The sequence below is a fragment of the Pituophis catenifer genome, unplaced genomic scaffold, assembly GCF_029215685.1.
Source record: "Pituophis catenifer annectens isolate HBS135680 unplaced genomic scaffold, rPitCat1.0.hap2 SCAF_3, whole genome shotgun sequence".
Lineage (NCBI taxonomy): Eukaryota > Metazoa > Chordata > Lepidosauria > Squamata > Colubridae > Pituophis > Pituophis catenifer.
In genome coordinates this window covers 120,228,060-120,248,987 of record NW_027256883.1, presented here as the reverse complement: position 1 = coordinate 120,248,987, position 20,928 = coordinate 120,228,060, and the positions used below count along the sequence as shown (strand labels likewise).

The 20,928-nt window shown below is 35.6% G+C and overlaps 1 protein-coding gene across 1 annotated transcript in view; it reads right to left on the bottom strand.

Annotated features, from left to right (window-relative positions):
• CDC73 (cell division cycle 73) overlaps nt 1-20,928 on the bottom strand; it is a 120,248-nt gene that overhangs the window by 92,653 nt on the left and 6,667 nt on the right. The window contains exons 2-7 of the mRNA XM_070940966.1: nt 16,498-16,603; nt 11,314-11,383; nt 8,828-8,890; nt 8,683-8,735; nt 7,973-8,061; nt 6,117-6,333 (exon numbers count right to left, since the gene is read on the bottom strand). Coding sequence (XP_070797067.1) covers nt 6,117-6,333; nt 7,973-8,061; nt 8,683-8,735; nt 8,828-8,890; nt 11,314-11,383; nt 16,498-16,603 — 598 coding nt within the window. The remainder of the gene's footprint in view (nt 1-6,116; nt 6,334-7,972; nt 8,062-8,682; nt 8,736-8,827; nt 8,891-11,313; nt 11,384-16,497; nt 16,604-20,928) is intronic.

The window sequence follows — 20,928 nt, the reverse complement described above, 5'->3', positions numbered from 1 at the left end:
CTTGTAAAATATTTTAAGTATCTGTGAGGAAGGGACAAAGGAAAAGAATAAGCAAATTCCTTTCTGTGATATTTAACATTTTGGTATTCAAAATCTGAATGCTTCAAGAGTCTTTTGTCAGTGCATGCTGTGCTTTCTAGTTGCAAAAATGATTTCTTGGACTGCTTCTGGAAATCACAGTATGACACGAGCTTCTAAATGACAACAGAGAGGCCAGCTTTAAATGTGAATCACTTCCACTGGTTTTTTACTTTCTCACAGAATGCTACTCTTTGAAATGCTTTCCTACTTTCAAGATGTGTATGTTATTGTCACCAAACTTCATGCTCATAGTACATCAAATATAATTCCTTTGATTCCATCTATCACTTGCAAAGTAACAACCGAACTGAACTTTTACTTCAGCGACGACAACGATGCATTTCACAGGCTACATAAAATCAAAACTCTATAATTTTTAATTAAGGATTTTGATTACAATAGTAAAAACTAATATAAAATTAACTCAAAAAAGCAAAGAAAACAGACTGAAAGAATAAAAAGTGGAAGCAAAAAAAAAGAAGATAATAAAGATATAAAGAAGTAAAGGAAATAAAGGAGGTTAAGAGACAGAGTAGGTATCATAAACATCGTAAAGGTTTAAGACACCATTGTATCCTAAACATAAGAACTTAAAAAAAATCCTCCACAAATGGGCACCTTTCCCCACTCCAGTCAAAGGAAATAGTCTCCTAGTCTACAACTGAACTGAACACTGGATTTGTAACTAACAGAGGTGGAAGGGACCTTGGAAGTCATCTAGTTCAACCCCCTGCTCATGCAGGAGACCTGTACTAGGGATTTGAACCGCCAAACTGCCAACCTTTCTGATCGACAAGCTCAGAGTCTTAGCCACTGAGCCACCTAGTCAGGCTAAAAGACTTTTTCAAGAGCACAAAGCAGCATATCATTTTATATCTACTAATTTTATTTACTTTCTAGCTATAGAATTGTTGAAATTAACATTAGTCCATTCTATAAAGAAAGCCTGATTTAAATTTTCTGGATGAAGAATTCTCTCTAATAAATTTCTCCAGGATTACTGTTACTATATGAATATAGGATTTGATTGTGATACTTTGTACACAAAGTCCATGTTATTTAACATGCATTGTCACATTTAATGTACTATATTTTATATTTAAAAGTGCTCAAGGTGAAGTAAAAAATGAATTAATTCCATCAGCACTGTACTTAAAAGAATCATGAAGACTCTGCACAGAAATTAATGTTCGTATCTTTCCCATTTACTGTATACAATTAAGACTTGTTTTTAGTAACAGCAGAACTTTAAGTTCTGGTCAAAAGTGAGGCTAGCTGAAAGTAATAGGGAAAATTTCTAATGAATGTTTTTAAAACCAGGAGCTTATTTTTAAAGCCACTTCAGTTCAAGTGATGGATTGAAAATATAATAATGGATTCCTTGAATTTTTAGTTGTTGTTAGATAATTAATTCTTTTCACAAATGGCAAGGAAAGTGGTAATTAAAAAAAAAATCTTTCATTCAGAAAAAATCTTGGGTGCTCATTCCTTTCTATGAAGATAAGAGCAATTTAAAACATATTTAAATAGTATTAATTTATGTAAAACTGTTAAGCAGTGATCAGAAATACAAAAGCATAGTACAGCTGGTAGAAGAGCTCTGATTTGCAAACATTAAGTTTTATAATTTGATCGTTTGCATATTTATTTAAATGAATTTTGACAATTAAATCCATGCACCTAAATCACAACAATTTTGAAAAGTAGACTAGAGCAGATGTTTGTTTATTAGTCTGTTTCTGTATTTTTTTTCATCAACAAGATAATATAAGTCCTTCTAACTGACTTTGCAGAAGCAGACTGTAGTACCTTTTCTCTGTATAGCAGACACTTCTATCTGAAAAGTACTACACAGCTCTGAAATACTGAGAACTCTCATCAGAATCCCAGCAAACAAACATCAGCTTCAATCAGTGTGCTTTCACTGTTTCAGAAATCAACTCATATTTATAGTTCAAATGACTAAAAGACAATTACAAAAATCTGAAAAGGTGATAAAGGGCAGCAAAGACAAGAAAACTTTAACTCATTGCTGCCATCTAATAACTGACTGGATTTTTGCAGTTCAAATCTGATAGCTCTATTGAATGGTAAAAATGATTTAGATGAATTATTTTAAACTCCCTTTTTTATGTGGTATTTTAAATCACCTTGATATACAAAAAATTAATGTAAAACGTTTGAAACTTAAACATATAAAGAAATTTATAATCTGAATGAGTTGGCAGCAGGAACAGATTTAGTACTTTAAAACCTTGGAATTACAATAATCACATATATTGCTGGTTAAAAATCTTCACAAATATGTAACAAGGCTACCATCTAGTGGTCTGACAGAAAATAAATGTAAAAAAATATTTTTCTTTTATATTTCCTAGGGAGAAACATAAAAATTTTAGTATATAAACAGATTTTTAAGAAGTATTTCCCACATAAGCAACAAAATGAATTAACTGCAAGGAATTTTCAAGAAACAAAGCTAAACTAAGCAGTATTATAACATATTACTGATTCTTTATCATTTGAAATATTCCAGTCTACAAATCCATTTGAGAGTGCTTTAGAATTTTAGATAATAACACAGTAATCAAAGGTTCTCTTTAGAGAACCATGGAAACTGAGCAGAGATTGAAACTTTCCATCATTACTCTGCTACCGATAGTACAAAAAATTTAAGGTGAACTTGCACATCATTCAGAGAAGAATATGTGCCTTGTTCTAAACAAATGAGAGGTACTTAGATCTAGAATAAAGTGGAAAATAACCTGTAAGTAGTGCTATTCTGAAACAAATATGAATAATAAATATAAGAAAAATCTTAACACTAGTTTCCAAATCTAATAGTGAGCATTAAGAGGCTATCCTTTGTTCTCTTGGGCTTGTCATGATATAATTTGACATAGATAATACTGCACTGCATTATTTCAAGAATAACACACACACACATACATACATGTATGTTGGTAGGGGTGTGTGTGTGTGTGTGTGTGTGTGTGTGTGTGTATGTATGTATGTATATATATATATATATGTTTTCTTTCCTTTTCGTAGGCTTTATGTGTATTTCTCTTTAGCCAGGTTCTTCCTACGTAAACCAAGATTTTTATGCAGCCCTAGTTCAGTGAAATCACAATCCAATAGTTTCTAGGCTTTTTTTTCTGGCAGCCAGCACACACTCTGCTGCCCATTGGGAGCAGGCACACCCAATGGGCAGCAGAGTGTAAAGGCACTCAGCATTTACACTGTTTGCAGGTTCCTGCAGTCATGCAACTGCGATTTATGATGTTTTTGTTGGACAGCGACATTTATTTCCAAATTTTAGAAAAAGATGTCCCCCTAGTGAACAATGGGTTCGCTTAATGACCATGGTATTTGCTTAATTACAGTGGTGTTTGCTTGTGACCCTCTTAACATTTACTTAACAACACCACCACTGCAAAAAAAAGTTTGTAAAATTAGGTGCAGTCAGGTGGTGACCCGATTTCATGAGTTATGGCTGAAATTGTGTCTAATTATGGTCATTGAGACTACCTATATATTTCTCAAAAAGATATATAAAAACTGCAATATTGCAAGTTGACTACTGTAATCATAAACTTTGTTCAATGCCTATTGTTAAAAAAAGGTAGTCAATATTTACATTGCTTAGCATTTAAAGAATTCAAATAGGATTTCAGAAGGTAATAGGTAGACAATCCTGCAGCTAAATGTGAGATATACAGTTGCAAGAAAAAGTATGTGAACCCCTTGGGATTACGTGGAGTTTTGCATGAATTGGTCATAAAATGTGCTCTGAACTTCATCTAAGTCACAATAGAAAAACACAGTCTGCTTAAAATAATACTACACAAACATTAGATGTTGCCATGGTTTAATTGAACATAACATGTAAACATTCACAGTGCAGGAAGGAAAAAGTACGTGAACCCCTAGCCTAATGACTTCTCCAAGAGCTAATTGGAGCCAGGAGCGAGCCAACCTTGACTCCAATCAGTGTGATGATATTGGATCTGTTGCTGACAGCTATCCTGCCCTTTAAAAACACACACCTGTTTTGGGTTTACTGGTTTCAAGAAGCACTGTCTGATGTGAACCATGCTTCGCAGAAAAGAGCTCTCAGAAGACCTACGATCAAGAATTGTTGACTTGCATGAAGCTGGAAAGGATTACAAAAGTATCTCCAAAAGCCTTGATGTTCATGTGTCCACGGTAAGACAGACTGTCTACAAATGGAGAAAGTTTAGCACTGTTGCTACTCTCCCTAGGCGTGGTCGTCCTGTAAAAATGACTGCAAGAGCACAGCGCAGAATGCTTCATGAGGTAAAGAAGAATCCTAGAGTGTCAGCTGAAGACCTACAGAAATCTCTGGCACATGCTAACATTTTTGTTGACACATCTACAATAAGGAAAACATTAAACAAGAATGGAGTACATGGGAGGATACCACGGAGAAAGCCATTGCTGTCCAAAAAAAAATATTGCAGCACGTTTGAAGTTTGCAAAAGAGCACCTGGATGTTCCACAGCACTACTGGCAAAATATACTGTGGACAGATGAAACCAAAATTAAGTTGTTTGGGAAGAACACACAACACTATGTGTGGAGAAAAAAAGGCACAGCACACCAACATCAAAACCTCATCCCCACTGTAAAACATGGCGGAGGGAGCATCATGGTTTGGGGCTGCTTTGCTGCCTCAGGGCCTGGACAGATTGTTGTCATTGATGGGAAAATGAATTCCAGAGTTCCAAGACATTTTACAGGAAAACGTACGACCATCTATCCGCCAACTGAAGCTCCGCAGAGGATGGGTGATGCAACAGGACAATGACCCAAAGCATACAAGTAATTCAACAACAAAAAAAAAAGGCTTCAACAACACAGAATACACCTTCTGGAGTGGCCCAGTCAGAGTCCTGACCTCAACCTGATTGAAATGCTGTGGCATGACCTTAAGAGGGCGATTCACACCAGACATCCCAAGAATATTGCTACACTGAAACAGTTTTGTGAAGAGGAGTGGTCCAAAATTACTCCAGATCGTTGTGCAGATCTGATCTGCAACTACAGGAAACGTTTGGTTGAGGTTATTGCTGCCAAAGGAGTGCCAACCAGTTATTAAGTCCAAAGGTTCACATACTTTTTCCTCCCTGCACTGTGAATGTTTAAATGTTATGTTCAATTAAACCATGGCAACATCTAATGTCTGTGTAGTATTATTTGAAGCAGACTGTGTTTTTCTATTGTTGTGACTTAGATGAAGTTCAGAGCACATTTTATGACCAATTCATGCAAAACTCCACGTAATCCCAAGGGGTTCACATACTTTTTCTTCCAACTGTAGTAAAGTTTCAATGGGAAATGGGAGTTTGACAAATTTATTTCTGAAAATCAACATTTTAAACTTAGTGACTAAATAATAAAATCTAACAAGGACCACACTTCCCTCCACAAATGTAAAGTATCACTAATATAATTACTGTGGATTGCCTTAGTGAAGTTTCTTTAGTAAAAAACCTCACGTTTAAAGAAAAGTTACTAGCATATTCCCAAATTAATAACATTGTAACAGATAGCATTATAAAAATAAACTGATTTTAAGCCATTATTAATTTTCATTCACAAGGCAATAATACATGTCTTTAAATAGGATGCAAATTTAATTTAGGATGATCCAAAGATAAACCACATGGACTATTATTTATTTTTCTATCCTCCATTAAAATATGAAAAATACAAATTCCAAATCCTAGACCTAGACAGTATATATTATACATGCAATTCAAACATATATCAAATTAGATTCTGAGTATTTTTCAGAAACTAAAACTTTATTTTCATCCAGTTTTGTAATCCAGAGCTATAAGTGGAGGTGGAGGTCTCAAGGTGAAGCTTTAATATTTCTTAGTTTTATTTATTACACGCTTTTTTGCATAAATTTTCTCTCGTACACTGACGTGCATTGTGTTCTTCCTAAACAGTGAAGAAAGATCATCTATTTGATATCAGATAAAAGTATAATAAACCAATATTACCTTGCCTGTGCTCTGTAAAATAGTAGTTCTTGTTCTCCATACCCTTTCCCTGCTGACAATATCTCTAGTAACATCAACTTCTGCATCAACAAAACTTCTCTGTTTAAGAGCAGTTATATCATCATCTAAGTCGGTCTTAATTGTGGCCCTTTTCTTGGCCATAATTTTGGCTTTGATAGCTGCGATTTTTTCCACAGACATGGCTTCGGATAAGGATCTAGAAAAAATGGTTAGAAATTGGAGCAGTTAGAAATTGGCATTGGCAGTTCAATCATGCTACTAAACAAATACTTCTTGGTAAACTATTAACCACCAAGTTTTATAATAGAATTTCAATTCTATCAGTACGAAATTCCAAAAATTTGCAAAATTCCAAAAGGTGCAAAAAAGCTGTCTTTCCTTCCGAGATCATCCTTTAAATTATTTTATTCATGAGTATTATGAAGAAATTGTATTGCACTGTATTGTAAATAAGTGTTGTGAAGAAAACATAACTAAGAAAATGAAATAGAAGGGTATTTTATGATTGTTATCTCAATTCCATCATTAGTCTAAAGATGTAAATATTCAGCACCCCATTCCCGCTGTTGCTCAGAACAGAAGTGGAAACCAGAAATTTTGTGATTGTTTTCAAGTGATGCAAAAAGCCTGGTTTAGCTAATCTTTTTATAATAATGAGAAAATATTCAAATATTAGGTAAAACAAGTTCAACAGATATTCAATAGTATTCTCCTATGCTTAGAAATTTCTTTTGAATATAGTCAATATCTGTACTTCATTCAGTTTCCTAAGGACTGTAATTACTTTGGGGCTGTTGAACCAGGATTTCAAGTAATTGTTTAAACCACTGGCAAATTGCAATTTGTAAAGTATATGGTTCATTCCTACTACTTTATTCAACTAGATTCACACTGAACAGCCAATATCAAAAATGTCAGGGTACTTTTTTAAATGAAAAATACCTTTTTATCAGGACATCTGTTAGTGGTATTTCTAATTGCATATTCTAAAATGATATAAATCCGTGATGGCGTGCCCTCTCACACAGTGCCCTCTCTGTGGGCACGCGAGCCATCACCCCAGTTCAGCTCTGCTGTGCAACAAGCCAGCTGGTTGTCGGGTCTCTACCGTGCATGCGTGGAGGGCCACATGCGCATTGCATTTTGGGGGTTTGGAAGCATGTGCGAGCACGCTTGCACACACTTTGGGCACTCGGTCTGGAAAAGGTTAGCCATCACTGATATAAATTATCATTTTTAAGTTATTTTCTACCGTTACCATAATCCCAAAATATGCTGAATTTTAACAATTTGTCATATTTGCAAGGACAAATTTGAGAAAACTATAACTTCCCCCCCCCCCCCAAAAAAAAAGGTGGGTGGAAATGTCTGTGCGTCTTATACAGTGAATATTGTGGCAGGGGAGATGAGGGGTTGGAGTCACCACCGCTGACAGTGGCGATAAGTGATCCTCGCCGCCTAGAACAGTTAAGCGGCAGTATTCTGGGAGGCTGATCCAACCGCCAATCAGCTACTCGGCAGCAAAGGCTCCAGTGTTCCCCAGCAGTGGCAGCAGTTCAGCTCAGTTGACCAGTGGTGGGCGCAACGGAGCAGAACCCTGACGAGCCACGTGCTGGGGCTGCAATAACATAATGAAGCTGACCAGGCTATTTGCTATTTGCTGCAAGGAAACTAGTCAGATGAATACCGGATGGATGCTGGGAGGCAGAGGCAGATTTTTTTTTCTTGTTTTTCTCCTCTAAAGCTGATGTGCATCTTATGTTTCAGTGCATTTTACTGTGTGAAAAATATGGTAATTTTTAAATTAGCAATAGCACAAATAAAGCAAAACTTGCCTGATCTGCTCAGTCTGCACAATGCCTTCCTTGTGTCCTTCCAGCCGAGCTGCCAACCGTTCTTTGTCAAGCCGCACACACTCTTCATCCTTGTAAAAAGAATATTGCTCATAAGATCATCTTTATTTCTTACTAGAACAACTAAGAGTCAATGAACATGAAACTGGAACATTTAAAGACTATCCACACGATGGTCTTCCTAATTTCTTTTTAATAGCCAGTATTATCAATGTTTATATGAACTATTTACAAATAAAAATCAAGCTAAATTTCAATTGTTCAATCTACCCAGAAAGAGTTCAGAAAGCCTCTTAGAAAATATTGATCTCACATTGTGCAATTGAACTGAGTAGGACTAGTACTGGCAGTACTAGTTCGGTGGCTCTAATCATTTTTCATTGATCAACAGAGCTAATCTATCCACACCGAGTGTCAAACTGAAGGGAAAAAAATAAACACTGTATTACAGAAAAATTCAATGAAACTAATTCTAGTCCTTTAATCAAACGTTTCAATTTGAATTTCAAGCATTGCTATTTACAATTCTTAAGTTGTAGTTCAAAAGGGATGAGTTGCCTTCATATTTACATACAATAATTACACACATATCCTATGGAAGATATTAATGGAAAAAAACAATTTGAATAGTTTTAAAACCATTGAACAAGCTTCATCTTATTCCATAAAAACCTTGCATGAAACCAATTTACCTCTATTCTTGGTTTCTTAGCTTCTGCTAATATTTCATCAGCTGCTCTTTTAACTGCAAGAAAAAGAGAAAATAATAAGCATTAAAGAGAAGCTTTTTTATAAAATCCCACTAATAAAATATTTAATTATTAAACTAAACTGTACCTTGAGTAGATCGCTGGAGACCTATTTCCAATGGTGCACTTCTATCTATACTTGACGATGTTGCTAAAAATTTATAAGTACAGAAAAAAATGAATAAATGTTTTTAGAATGTTCAAAATTAAAACAGATAGGTGAATAGAAAAAATGAAGCAGTAAGCAGGCTATATTAAAATATTAGAACATGAATTCCCTACATGATAAGCAGGGTTGCCTATGTGCCTATGGAAGCATCCCTTACTATCCGAGTTAATCGTAGCACAATGTTCATGTTTCCAACAATTCATGTTTGATGTATCCAACATCTAGCAGAATATCTCCATTAGGTTTTTCCAAATACTGAACAGGACTGAAGGTACTGTGAGACTACTTCCATGACAGAGAACTGGCTTTAAGCATTTTTCTAATATCAGCAGAACTATCTTGGTACCCGCCTACCAGGCTCCATTTCCACTTCACAGTTTTAAAAAAATAAAAATAAAAACAACGGGAAACCTAGCACATTACATAGAATGTGTCCACATTAAATATAATTGTTAGTTACAAAATGAAACACTACTGTGTGCTACATAGTTCCTGCTGTTAAAACTAAAATAATAGGAAATAATAAGAAACAGCAATCCAATGTTCTGTCTGATAATGTCCCCACTAAAATGATAGGGGGCATCCTGGGAAGTCAAAGGGAGATAAGGGGAGAGAGCCAATATGGTGTAATGGTCAAGGTATTTGATTAATAACAGTGTGACCAAAATTCTAATCTACCATCAGTCACAGAAACTTCCTTGGTGCCTTTGAATCAGTCATTTTCTCTTAACTCAACCTACCTAGAGGACTGTTCTTATGATGAAAACAGGAGGAAACACTACAGGTGCCACCTTAGGTTTTTGTACAAAATGTGGGATATAAATCAAACTCATTCATTTATCTCCTAGTAAATGTGCATTTTTTGACCTGACAGTGCCAAATAATGAATGCCCTACATTGGAAATTCCTCACTAAAACTAATTTTAATACTTGATTGACCAAGGCGTATCTATAGCAAGAAAGTAAATACCGTATTTTTTGGACTTTAAGATACACTTTTTTGTCTCCATTTTCAGCACCCCCCATTTTCAGGTCTTTTTTCAGCCCGTTTTTTCAGCTTCTTTCGGCTCCTTTTTGAGGCTCTTTTCAGCCCATTTTTTAGGCTTTTTGGCCCATTTTTGAGGCTTTTTAAGCCATTTTTTTCAGAAAAAAACAGCCTGAAAAAAAGCCTCAATAACAGCCCCCCCCAAAAAAAAAGCCTCAAAAATGGGCCAAAAAAGCCTTGAAAATGGGCCAAAAAAAGCCTTGAAAATGGACTGGGAAAGGCCCAGAAATGGGGTGCGTGTAAACCAAAAAGTTTACTGATTTACTCTTCTAAATTTAAACGTAAAGTTACCCCTCGCACATATGTGCGAGTCGTTCCGACTCTAGGGAGCGGTGCTCATTTCCGTTTCAAAGCCAAAGAGCCATCTACTCTCCGAAGACATCTCCGTGGTCAAGTGGCCAGCATGACTAAACGCCAAAGGCGCATGGAACACTGTTACCTTCCCACCAAAGGTGGTTCCTATTTTTCTACTTACGTTTTTTTTTTTAACATGCTCTCGAACTGCTACGTTGGCAGAAGCTGGGACAAGTAATGGGAACTCACCCCGTTACAAGGCACTAGGGATTCGAACCGCTGAACTGCCGAACTTTCAATCGACAAACTCAGCATCTTAGCCATTGAGCCACCACGTCCCTTCCTTCTAAATTTAGGTGTGTCTTATAGTCCAATAAATACTGTAGTTTTTCTCATCAAGCACCACTAATATGTGTGCTGATTGGAGATGGATAAGAGGAAAAGAAATTTTTCTTTTCTTTTTTTTCTGAACCTTTGCATTTTATTTCTGGCTTTTTCATACTGAATGTTTCCAGTAGTGTCTTCTTTGGATTTTAAATCAGGCCCTCAGAAACATTCAGTGAAAGAGAACTTGTTTTTCTTTGTTAACACCAGTTACTTGTATATTTGACACCAGATTCAAATAGTCTTATCTAATCAAGTAAAACACTTGATTTGGTATTTTAATTTCTGATAAAGGGACTAAAATTATTCTGCCTTTTAATATAAGAGAAAATATTTCATTACTCATGAGTTCATGGTCATATTTTTAGGCATAATATTAAAATAATAAGCAAGAACAGAACAGAACAGAATAGAATTCTTTATTGGCCAAGTGTGATTGGACACACTAGGAATTTGTCTTGGTGCATACGCTCTCAGTGTACATAAAAGAAAAGATACATTCATCAAGAATCATAAGGTACAACACTTAATGGTAGTCATAGGGAACAAATAAGCAATCAAATCATATTAGGAAACAGTCAATATAAATCTTAAGGATATCAGGAACAAGGTTACAGTCATAAGTGGGAGGAGATGGGTAATAGGAACAATGAGAAAATTAATAGTAATGTTTTTGACTCACATGTTTCTCCATTAAGATATGCAAGGAGATCTTTTCTGTCAGGTCTTCTTACTACAGGAATGTTTTCAGTCTGATAGGAAAAACAATTGGCTTAATTCAGTAATGTAAAAGTTCCAAAATTGCTATTTTGCTATGAACCCACTTAACATACTTAAATCTTAGCTAGACTTTCAAACCTACTAATATAGGAAAGCAAAAATACAATGCTTAATTCTTTAAAGACATATTAGTAAAAACATTATCATTTATATGATATTTTGTCAGCAGAACAAGCTGAATGCAATCACATTCATTAAACAATTTGTTGACACTAGTGCTAAGAATATTTCTGTATTGTTTAGGTAAAACATTACAATATTTCATTTTAAAATACATTTCAAGGATGTATCTTACTAGACAAAAGAAGTAATTCACAAATTTCTTCTGTTATTTTAGCAAAGGTATATTCGCCCCCCCTCCCCCCCCAATCTAAGGTTTGTAGATGAACTTAAAGATGAACTTAAAGCACTGTCAGTCATGGCTTGAAATAGGTGACCATATGGTACAGCTACTATTCAACTGAGACAGAAAAATACACTAGTTTCAATAAAAACTATGAGAACCATGGAGATTCCTGTGCTGAGGTAGTTGCAGAACAGTCTCTTTCAAGTGCAATTGGCATGTTAAACTTGTGCATGTTGGGAGACACTTCTGGTGATTGCCCATTTCTGAGAAGTATAGTGAATGAAGGCTTGTGGGTGCTGCTTCTCATAGCAGCAGCAGCTATTTTATGGCAAAGTCTACTAATAAAAATCAGATTGGTCCCCACCATCTTGGCCTTCCTAAAAGCAGAGTTATTTCAGATGGCCTACAGTAAGTGACAAGATGGCTAGTTGGATTGTTTTTATGATTGTGGTTTATGGTCTTAGAATAAAACACAATTCAGTTCTTACCATGAACATTTCTTGTGCTGCTTGTAATTACTATAAAGGGTTTAGTTAAATATTGGTTTTTTAGAGTGTTCAGTACAATTATTTTAAGAAAGTTTAAATACCAAATGTTCATTTAAATTAGAGGGTGTTCTTTGCATGGAAAAAAGTTGCCAGTCATTTTTTTACACTTATTTGAAATATTTTTGTCACTTTTTAATCTGTTGTGTTATTGCCCTCCCCCTTTTTATTAAGTTTATATTTTAATGTTTGTATAATAAAGATATTTGTAAAAAATGTTTTTTTGGCTAATGAAGCTTGAGGAAGTATTACATAACACAATGTTGTGGTTTGGCATCTACAGCTTGAATAATAATGAGTTGCAGGTAGTACTTGTCTTAAAATCAGTTGCTTTAGCAACCATTCAAAGTTACAATAGATCATCTAAAAGTTACTTATGACCTGGTTGTGAAGTTACAACTGCTGCAGTGTCTCCATGGTCATTCGTCCTTATGACCATAATATAAGAGATGCTTCAACAACCCCCACCACCATGTCACCACATCACACCCTGCTGGCTCCCCATAGGCCTTGAAAATAAGACAAAAACAGTTAAAGAAGTAATTGGTTTAAGAAATACTCACTTTTACCCCTAATATCACTTTTAGGTAGTTTAGGTAGTTATTTGAAAAGTTATCTTTTCTTTTTTCTTTCTAAATTACCATTACTTGGGTAGGAAATATATTCTTTTATTAAATTTATATGCCTCCCATTTCGCTATTGAGAACAACTCTAGGAAACAATATAGCAACAGAGATGTGAATGTAATATCATTATCTGATTTGTCTTTTAGTATATGCTATATTAATTTGCTTCATTTTTTATTCTTCTAAACTTCCTGTTTTGTGTTTATAAGACATGTTAAAATAAATATTTTCATGATTTCCAAAACTGGACACTGGATGGGACTAAATATTATATGTAGAGACCACAAGATGGTGCAAAACATTATGACAATAAAAATACTGAAGACTTCTGAAGAATGGAATCAGAAAGTAGTGCTATATTAATAATGTCTGCTACTATGATAGACTGTGTCCAAAAGATGTTATTGAAGTATTGTCAGATGTAGAAGAAATGGTATCTGACAAGATAGAAATGCTGTTGAAAGTAGATTTTACAACTGACAGGCCAGGAGAATGATTTAGAAAAAGGATGTTTCACTAGAGCTCAACAAGAAACTGGCTGAGGTTTTAAAATTTAAAAGGGAAATAGAATGACAAACCAAGAGAATAGCCTGGATAGTTTTTCCTACTGGATTTACAAAAGCAGCTTGTTAATACCTTGAAGAACTCTGCAAATACAGCCGAGGTGGCGGAGTGGTTAGAGCAGAGTACTGCAGGCTACTTCAAGTGACTGCTAGCAGAAGCAAATCTCACCGGCTCAAGGTTGACTCAGCCTTCCATCCTTCCGAAGTGGGTAAAATGAGGACCCAGATTGTTGGGGGCAATATGCTGACTCTGTAAACTGCTTAGAGAGTGCTGTAAAGCACTATGAAGCTGTATGTAAGTCTAAGTGCTATTGCTATTGCTAATATGACAAAGAAGAAATGAAATCAAAACTTGAAATATTTGATTGAATTAAGGATTAAGACTGTTAGAAATATATGGAAGGAATACGAAGTTGGTCTATCTTCAAACTAAAATTAACATATTGCAACAGGCAACATAAATAAAAACTAATTTTAATGACATGCTAAAATACATATCAAGCTTTAAATTCAGCCATAAGCAGGTAGTTTTTTTTTTCTTCTGCTAAGGCTGCAAATTTAGTTAGAATATTCAATTCAAATGAGTTTAACATGATTTTCTTCCATGTAAACAGACCTGGGACATTATAATTAGATTTAATATGCTCAAGTCCAAACCAAAAATGAACTAACAAAGAATGAAAGTATCAAAATTGTGAATTCTTTTCTATATTTTAATGATGTTGAAATAATCTGTTTTATTTCTTTTGTATATGTGTGTGAGAGACAAGTCATCTTGGGCAGGAGTATTTATTAAGCAGTATATATTTTCAAAGCTGGCCCGAATCTTTTATGTGTAATTAAAATAAATTTGAAGATTATTTATTTTATTTATTTATTTATTTATTTATTTGTTCTTATTTCTATACCGCCCTTCTCCAAATAGGACTCAGAGCGGTGAACAGCCAAAGTAAAAAACAATACATACAAAATTTAAAAGCAGTTTAAAATAATTAAATATTTTGGCCGTAAATTAAAACAACCCAATTTAAAATCAATTTAAAATTTAACTCAAGCCAGCCCAGCTAGTTGAAATAAATGGGTTTTCAGGGCCCGACAAAAATCCGGAGGTCTGTTATGTACGTATCTCTGGGGGGAGGTTGTTCTAGAGGGTGGGCGCCGCCACAGAGAAGGCTCTCCCCCTGGGAGTCGTCAGCTGACATTGTCTGGCGGACGGCACCCTGAGGAGGCCCACTCTGTGCGAGCGTACTGGCCGGTGGGAGGCTATTGGTGGCAGAAGGCGGTCTCGTAAGTACCCTGGCCCTAAGCCATGGAGCGCTTTAAAGGTGGTCACCAACACCTTGAAGCGCACCCGGAAGACCACCGGGAGCCAGTGCAGCTCGCGCAGGAGAGGTGTTACATGGGAGCGCCTCGTCGCCCCCATAATCCCCCGCGCGGCCGTGTTCTGGATCAGCTGGAGCCTCCGGGTGCACCCCAGGGGGAGCCCCATGTAGAGAGCGTTGCAGTAGTCCAGGCGGGAAGTGATGAGTGCCTGAGTGACTGTGCGTAGGGAGTCCCGATCTAGAAAGGGGCGTAACTGGCGTATCAGGCGGACCTGATAAAAAGCCCCCCTGGCCACGGCCGTCAAATGATCTTCTAAAGATAGCCGTGCATCCAGGAGGACGCCCAAGTTACGAGCCCTCTCCGTGGGGGCGAGTGATTCGCTCCCAATAGCCAGTGATGGCGTCAGCTGGCTATATCGGGACGCCGGAAGCCACAGCCACTCGGTCTTGGAGGGGTTGAGTCGGAGCCTGTTTCTCCCCATCCAGGCCCGCACGGCCTCCAGGCACTGGGACATTACTTCAAGGGCATCGTTGGGGTGGCCTGGGATGGAGATGTACAGCTGGGTGTCATCAGCGTACTGATGGAACTCCACCCCGAAGCCACGGATGATCTCACCCAGCGGCTTTACATAAATGTTGAACAGAAGGGGCGAGAGGACCGACCCTTGTGGCACCCCACAAGCAAGGTGCCTTGGGGTCGACCGCTGCCCCCCTGTCAACACAGATTGCGACTGGTCAGAGAGGTAGGAGGAGAACCACCGCAAAACGGTGCCCCCCACCCCCAACCCCGCCAACCAGTGCAACATGATACCATGGTCGATGGTATCAAAAGCCGCTGAGAGGTCTAACAGGACCAGGATAGAGGAGCAACCCCTATCCCGAGCCCTCCAGAGATCATCCACCAACACGACCAATGCCGTTTCCATGCTGTGCCCAGGCCGGAAGCCGGACTGGAGCGGGTCTAGATAGACAGCTTCATCCAGGTACCGGGGAAGCTGTTGTGCCACCACACTCTCAACAACCTTCACAACAAAGCGAAGGTTGGAGACTGGACGATAGTTAGCCAAAACAGCCGGATCCAGAGAGGGCTTCTTGAGGAGGGGCCTCACAACCGCTTCTTTCAAAGCGGTCGGCAGGACCCCCTCACTCAAAGAAGCGTTAACAATCTTCTGGAACCAGCCTCGTGTCACCTCCCGGGAAGCCAGTACCAACCAGGAGGGGCACGGGTCCAATAAACATGTGGTTGCGTTCAGCCATCCCAGGACCCTGTCCATGTCCTCGGGAGCTACAGGATCGAACTCCCCCCAGATAAATATATATCAATAAAGATGTACTAAAATATGCAATATAGTTTCAACTACATTTTTGAATGCTTCTAAATAACTGCATGTGACAGGTAGCTGCCTCTCTGGTCAGAAGATTGAGTTACAGTTATTACTATACTCCTGTCTTTAAAGTCTTTTCCAGAAGAATAAAAACAAAAATAACTGAAACAATTCCTAAACATATAATCATAAATTGGTTTGATACAAATTGGTTCAATAAAAAGAATGTATTGTATGGCCATGATTTGTGATGGTTCAATTCCTTAGCACAGAAGTTCATATTCAGATATTCAATGAATAACTGGGGAAATGGAAAACACCATTAAAGAAAAAGTCAAGCTCTCAAGAAATTTACTTACTGCCGCACGACGGACATAAACAGGATGTGAAAGATGTACATTATTCAACAGGAACAAAATTGAATCCAATGTATAGTACTCCCTTGGTTGGCCTTCTTTTCCTGTCCTGTACAGAGCAAAATGAAAATTGGTTTAGAAAACTGCTATAAAAAGAAAATATACCATCTATGTTTCTGACCATAAAAAAACAAAAAACATGATAATAAATGACTATCACTACCAGTCCATATTTTGTTTCCTCAGTTCAAAAATGAAGGAGAATAATCCTTACAATTTCACTCAGAGGATAAGTATATTTTCTTGCAATTTCTCTTTTTTTAATAAACACAAGAACTCTTCCAACTTTCATTCAATGAGACAAGGGCCTTAGGAATTGGATAAAATGGCTAATTACAGTTCAAATATCTAGGGGTTTGCAACCCTTCAATTTGGGAGCCAAAGCTGGCTTTCTTGAAGAAAGGTAAGCTAGTGTCCACTTTAAATATCAATAAAATCTAAATCAGATTTCAATTATTATTATTAAATGAATTTGCCTCCTACCTTGTGGTTCTAGGCAGTTCAAGATTACTGTTTTTGTAGCAAGCTGTATGCCTTCATTGTTACTATATTCCATACAGAATACTTACATTATCATATTCCTAATATCCTGCTGCATTAAAATATTATTCCCAATTGGATTTGAAAAATGCTTCAAAAATTGCTTATCACTTTAAAAGCTAAGTAATAAAATAGATTAAATACAATCAATTAATATAATGAGAGCAGGTATCTATAAATATTCACTAGATCTGTGCCTTGATGAGACAATTCTCCACAAAGTTGTTTAGGAACTCAAACACCTATTGTTCAAATGAATTTGATTGGCAATCAACATATTAGATATGGATTATGAATAAAACTCTATTGTCTTTCTGGACATAATGGTTCAGGGATGTCCTCTATAGAATTACATACTACACTATAGTATTTGACATGTGATAATTGATGCCAGCACACAAGACTCCTAATCAAAGTTATTAGCACTTCTTAAAGAACAAAAGTACATACTATAAAAATCTTATAAATCTTGACATACAAGTTACATTCTGCACTCCAGACTATCTATTGTTTTAAGGATAGATTTATTTATTTATTTTAGCTATACTTTTCAATTGAATATTTCAGTTATTTGTTTTTGTAGTTTTTCACTATTTTCTTGGAACTTGCTATGGAAAGACACATACATTTTACAAACAAACAAATTCTAATGTTTCAGCTATCCTTTAAAAATAGAAATATGTTATTCAGATAACAGATAACAATATTCAAAGCCTTAGTGACTGGTCACTACATGGTTCATTCTCATGAAACATACCCAGGGAACCAAACAAAAACCACTGGTTCTTATCCAGATTCATCCATAAAGTTTCCTGAATGACTCTGGGCTTTAATCTATCTCATGGGGTTTTTTATATGGGGAAACACTGAAGATGGGAATGCCATGATATTGCAAATGAAAGAAATGATTAGATGTAAAAAAAAAATCTACTAGGAAATAAGAACTAAAATACAAAAGTTAAAAACACCATTCCACTATAAAATAATGTTTAAAACAATAATAGAACATCTTAGAAAGATTCCCCACAAAAAGCTGAAGTATTTTATAAACACCTTAAGTTGGATATGGTTACAAAAACATTTATAAACTGAGCAACCGAAGGGTACTGTTGATGTTTGTTTGTTTGTTTGTTTGTTTGTTTTTATTTATTTATTATTTATTTATTTATTATTTATTTATTTTTATTTATTTATTTATTTATTTAATTTTTATACCGCCCTTCTCCCGAAGGACTCAGGGCGGTGAACAGTTAAAATAACATACATATAAAATGTGAAATAAAGCAATTTAAAATAAAAAACCAATTTTGGATAAAAATAAATATATCAGTATCTGTTTGAAAAAGTTTCTAGGTCACAATTTCTTATTTTCAGAATTACAGTAATAGCTGAAATATTAAGAACAAAGGGGCAAGTTTTATTTCGACATTTTCATAGGAATTAACTAGTGAAATATTTCTAATATAGCATCTGTCAGCAGAATGAATACTCTTGCCACTAATGTGGATATTTGAAGGAGTATCATAGTAGATGAGAAAGGAGGAGAGAAAAGCAAAAGAGAAGTGTTGTAGGAAAACAACATATTCTTTTCTAAGATTACATTATTTTTTTAAAAAAAACTAATTCAGTATACATATATGCTAACTCTTCTAATGATTTAATTGTGTATCTTCATAATATACGGCAACATAAATACATTATTGTTTAAAAATATGATTTTAGCTCATACTGATATTAATAAAGATCAATCCATTATTATATTAAACAGGTTTATTTTCCCAGAGAGAAGCATTTTTAGCACTGTAGAGTATACAAGGATGAAATAGACTAAAACGGACACTTTTTATTGTTTATTTTTTCTGCTTTACTAGCTCTTCTACACTTTTTCCCCAAAGAGATAATGATAACCAGGATTCTAGAGGTATAAATGCATTTCAGACAGGGATAAAAATGTGAAGGAAACATTTCAAGGAAAATTTACAGGTAATGCAAGTATTAAGCATCTCCTTACTTCTGCAATTTTCCACCAGCTTTTTTTTTTTTATAGTTATCTACTAGAAAATGTTGACCTGCATAATAACCTATGCATTGAGTGAATCTAAGCTGCATAAAATATTCTTCTGAAAGTTAAAAAAAAACTGAAAATGTCACACTTTAAATTCATTGAGTAACATGAACTATTGTAGTAGTGAATGTTTTGTGGCTGCAGTAAGGTTAATTAATTTACTTTTTTTCTTCTTTATAGCCTAGTCAACTTTACAAATTCAAAGTAAACAAATTTGCCATGATTCAACAAAACTACATTAATAATAAAAAGAATGCTGTATGCATAATTAATATTTTCTATGACATTTTCCAATATTGTGTGTTGATTAACTTTTCAGATTAACTTTTCAAATATCAACAGAAAATTGTTTGCACTGAGCATCCAGTGAAACTTTTAATGCAAATTGGTTCTCTGCAGAATATAGAGGATATAAAGAAATCTGATTTTTTAAAAAAACTTATAGACTTTTGTTAAAAACATTATTTCAAGTATAATTAATAAATCTACATTTATTACATTAAATTAATTTACATTTGCTAAAACAAAATAAAAAAATAAACTGTATAAAAGCATATCAGCGCTATTTTGTTATTCTGTAGTGTGAAACACTGGATTTTTAAATGATTTCAAAATCAATACAATGAGAATAAAGTATTATGAGTTACCAAATAAGGAACAAAAATATGTAAAGTAACCAATTGTTTCTGCTCAGTCTACAGCACAGGTGTCAAACTCGCAGAAACGGAATTGGTTAAGGATTGTATGATAAAATGGGCACAAAACTTTCAGGAACCTGTGATGATGGAAACATGGGAAAAGATTTGGGTTAGAAATGTTAAATTTACGCAAGCACAAAATTTGAGAGAGGATTTTTATAAAATGTTTTACAGATGGCACTTACATCCAAAAAAATTATCATGTACTCGAATTTACAAGCTAAATGTTGGAGATGTGAATGTGATGATGCAACTTATTATCATATATGGTGGACTTGTAAGAAAATCAAGGCATTTTGGATAAAAATTTGGTGGGTGATGCAGAACATTCTGAAAAAAAGGTTGAAATTTACTCCTCAATTGTTTTTATTGGGTATAACGACGGATTGTACAGTATTAGAGACTAAATTGATCTTGAACTTAATATCAGCAACTAGACTGTTGGTAGCGCAATATTGGAAGAATATTTTTTGCCTACTATTGAAGAATGGACATTGAAAGTAGCGAACTTAGCGGAAATGGTGAAAATTTCAGCATATCTGAAGGACTATACACAAGAAAGATACATATCGGAATGGAGAAGATGGATTGATTATATTCAAAATAAGTATCAGACAAGAAAATATCAAATAGCTTATGAATGAATGTTAACTTTATTTTAGAAGTATTATGTTATCCATAGTGGAGTTAAGGTTTCAGGGGGGGATTAGGTAGTTTAAGAATAGTTAGGCTAATTTAGCTTATGATTGTTAATTGAAACACCCTGTATTTTGCTCTGGGAAGTCTGAGGGGGGGTGAGGGGGGGAAATATTGGGGGGGGGGAAATTTCTTTGTAAAACTTTTCAATAAAAAAAATCAATACAATGAGAATAAAGTATTATGAGTTACCAAATAAGGAACAAAAATATGTAAAGTAACCAATTGTTTCTGCTCAGTCTACAGCACAGGTGTCAAACTCGCAGCGTCACACTGCCGTCATGTTACGTTTCGCGATGTTTTTTCCCTTCATGGAGCTGGGGTGGGCATGGCCTGTGCGTGATGCATTTGGCCCGCAGGTCACAGTTTGACACC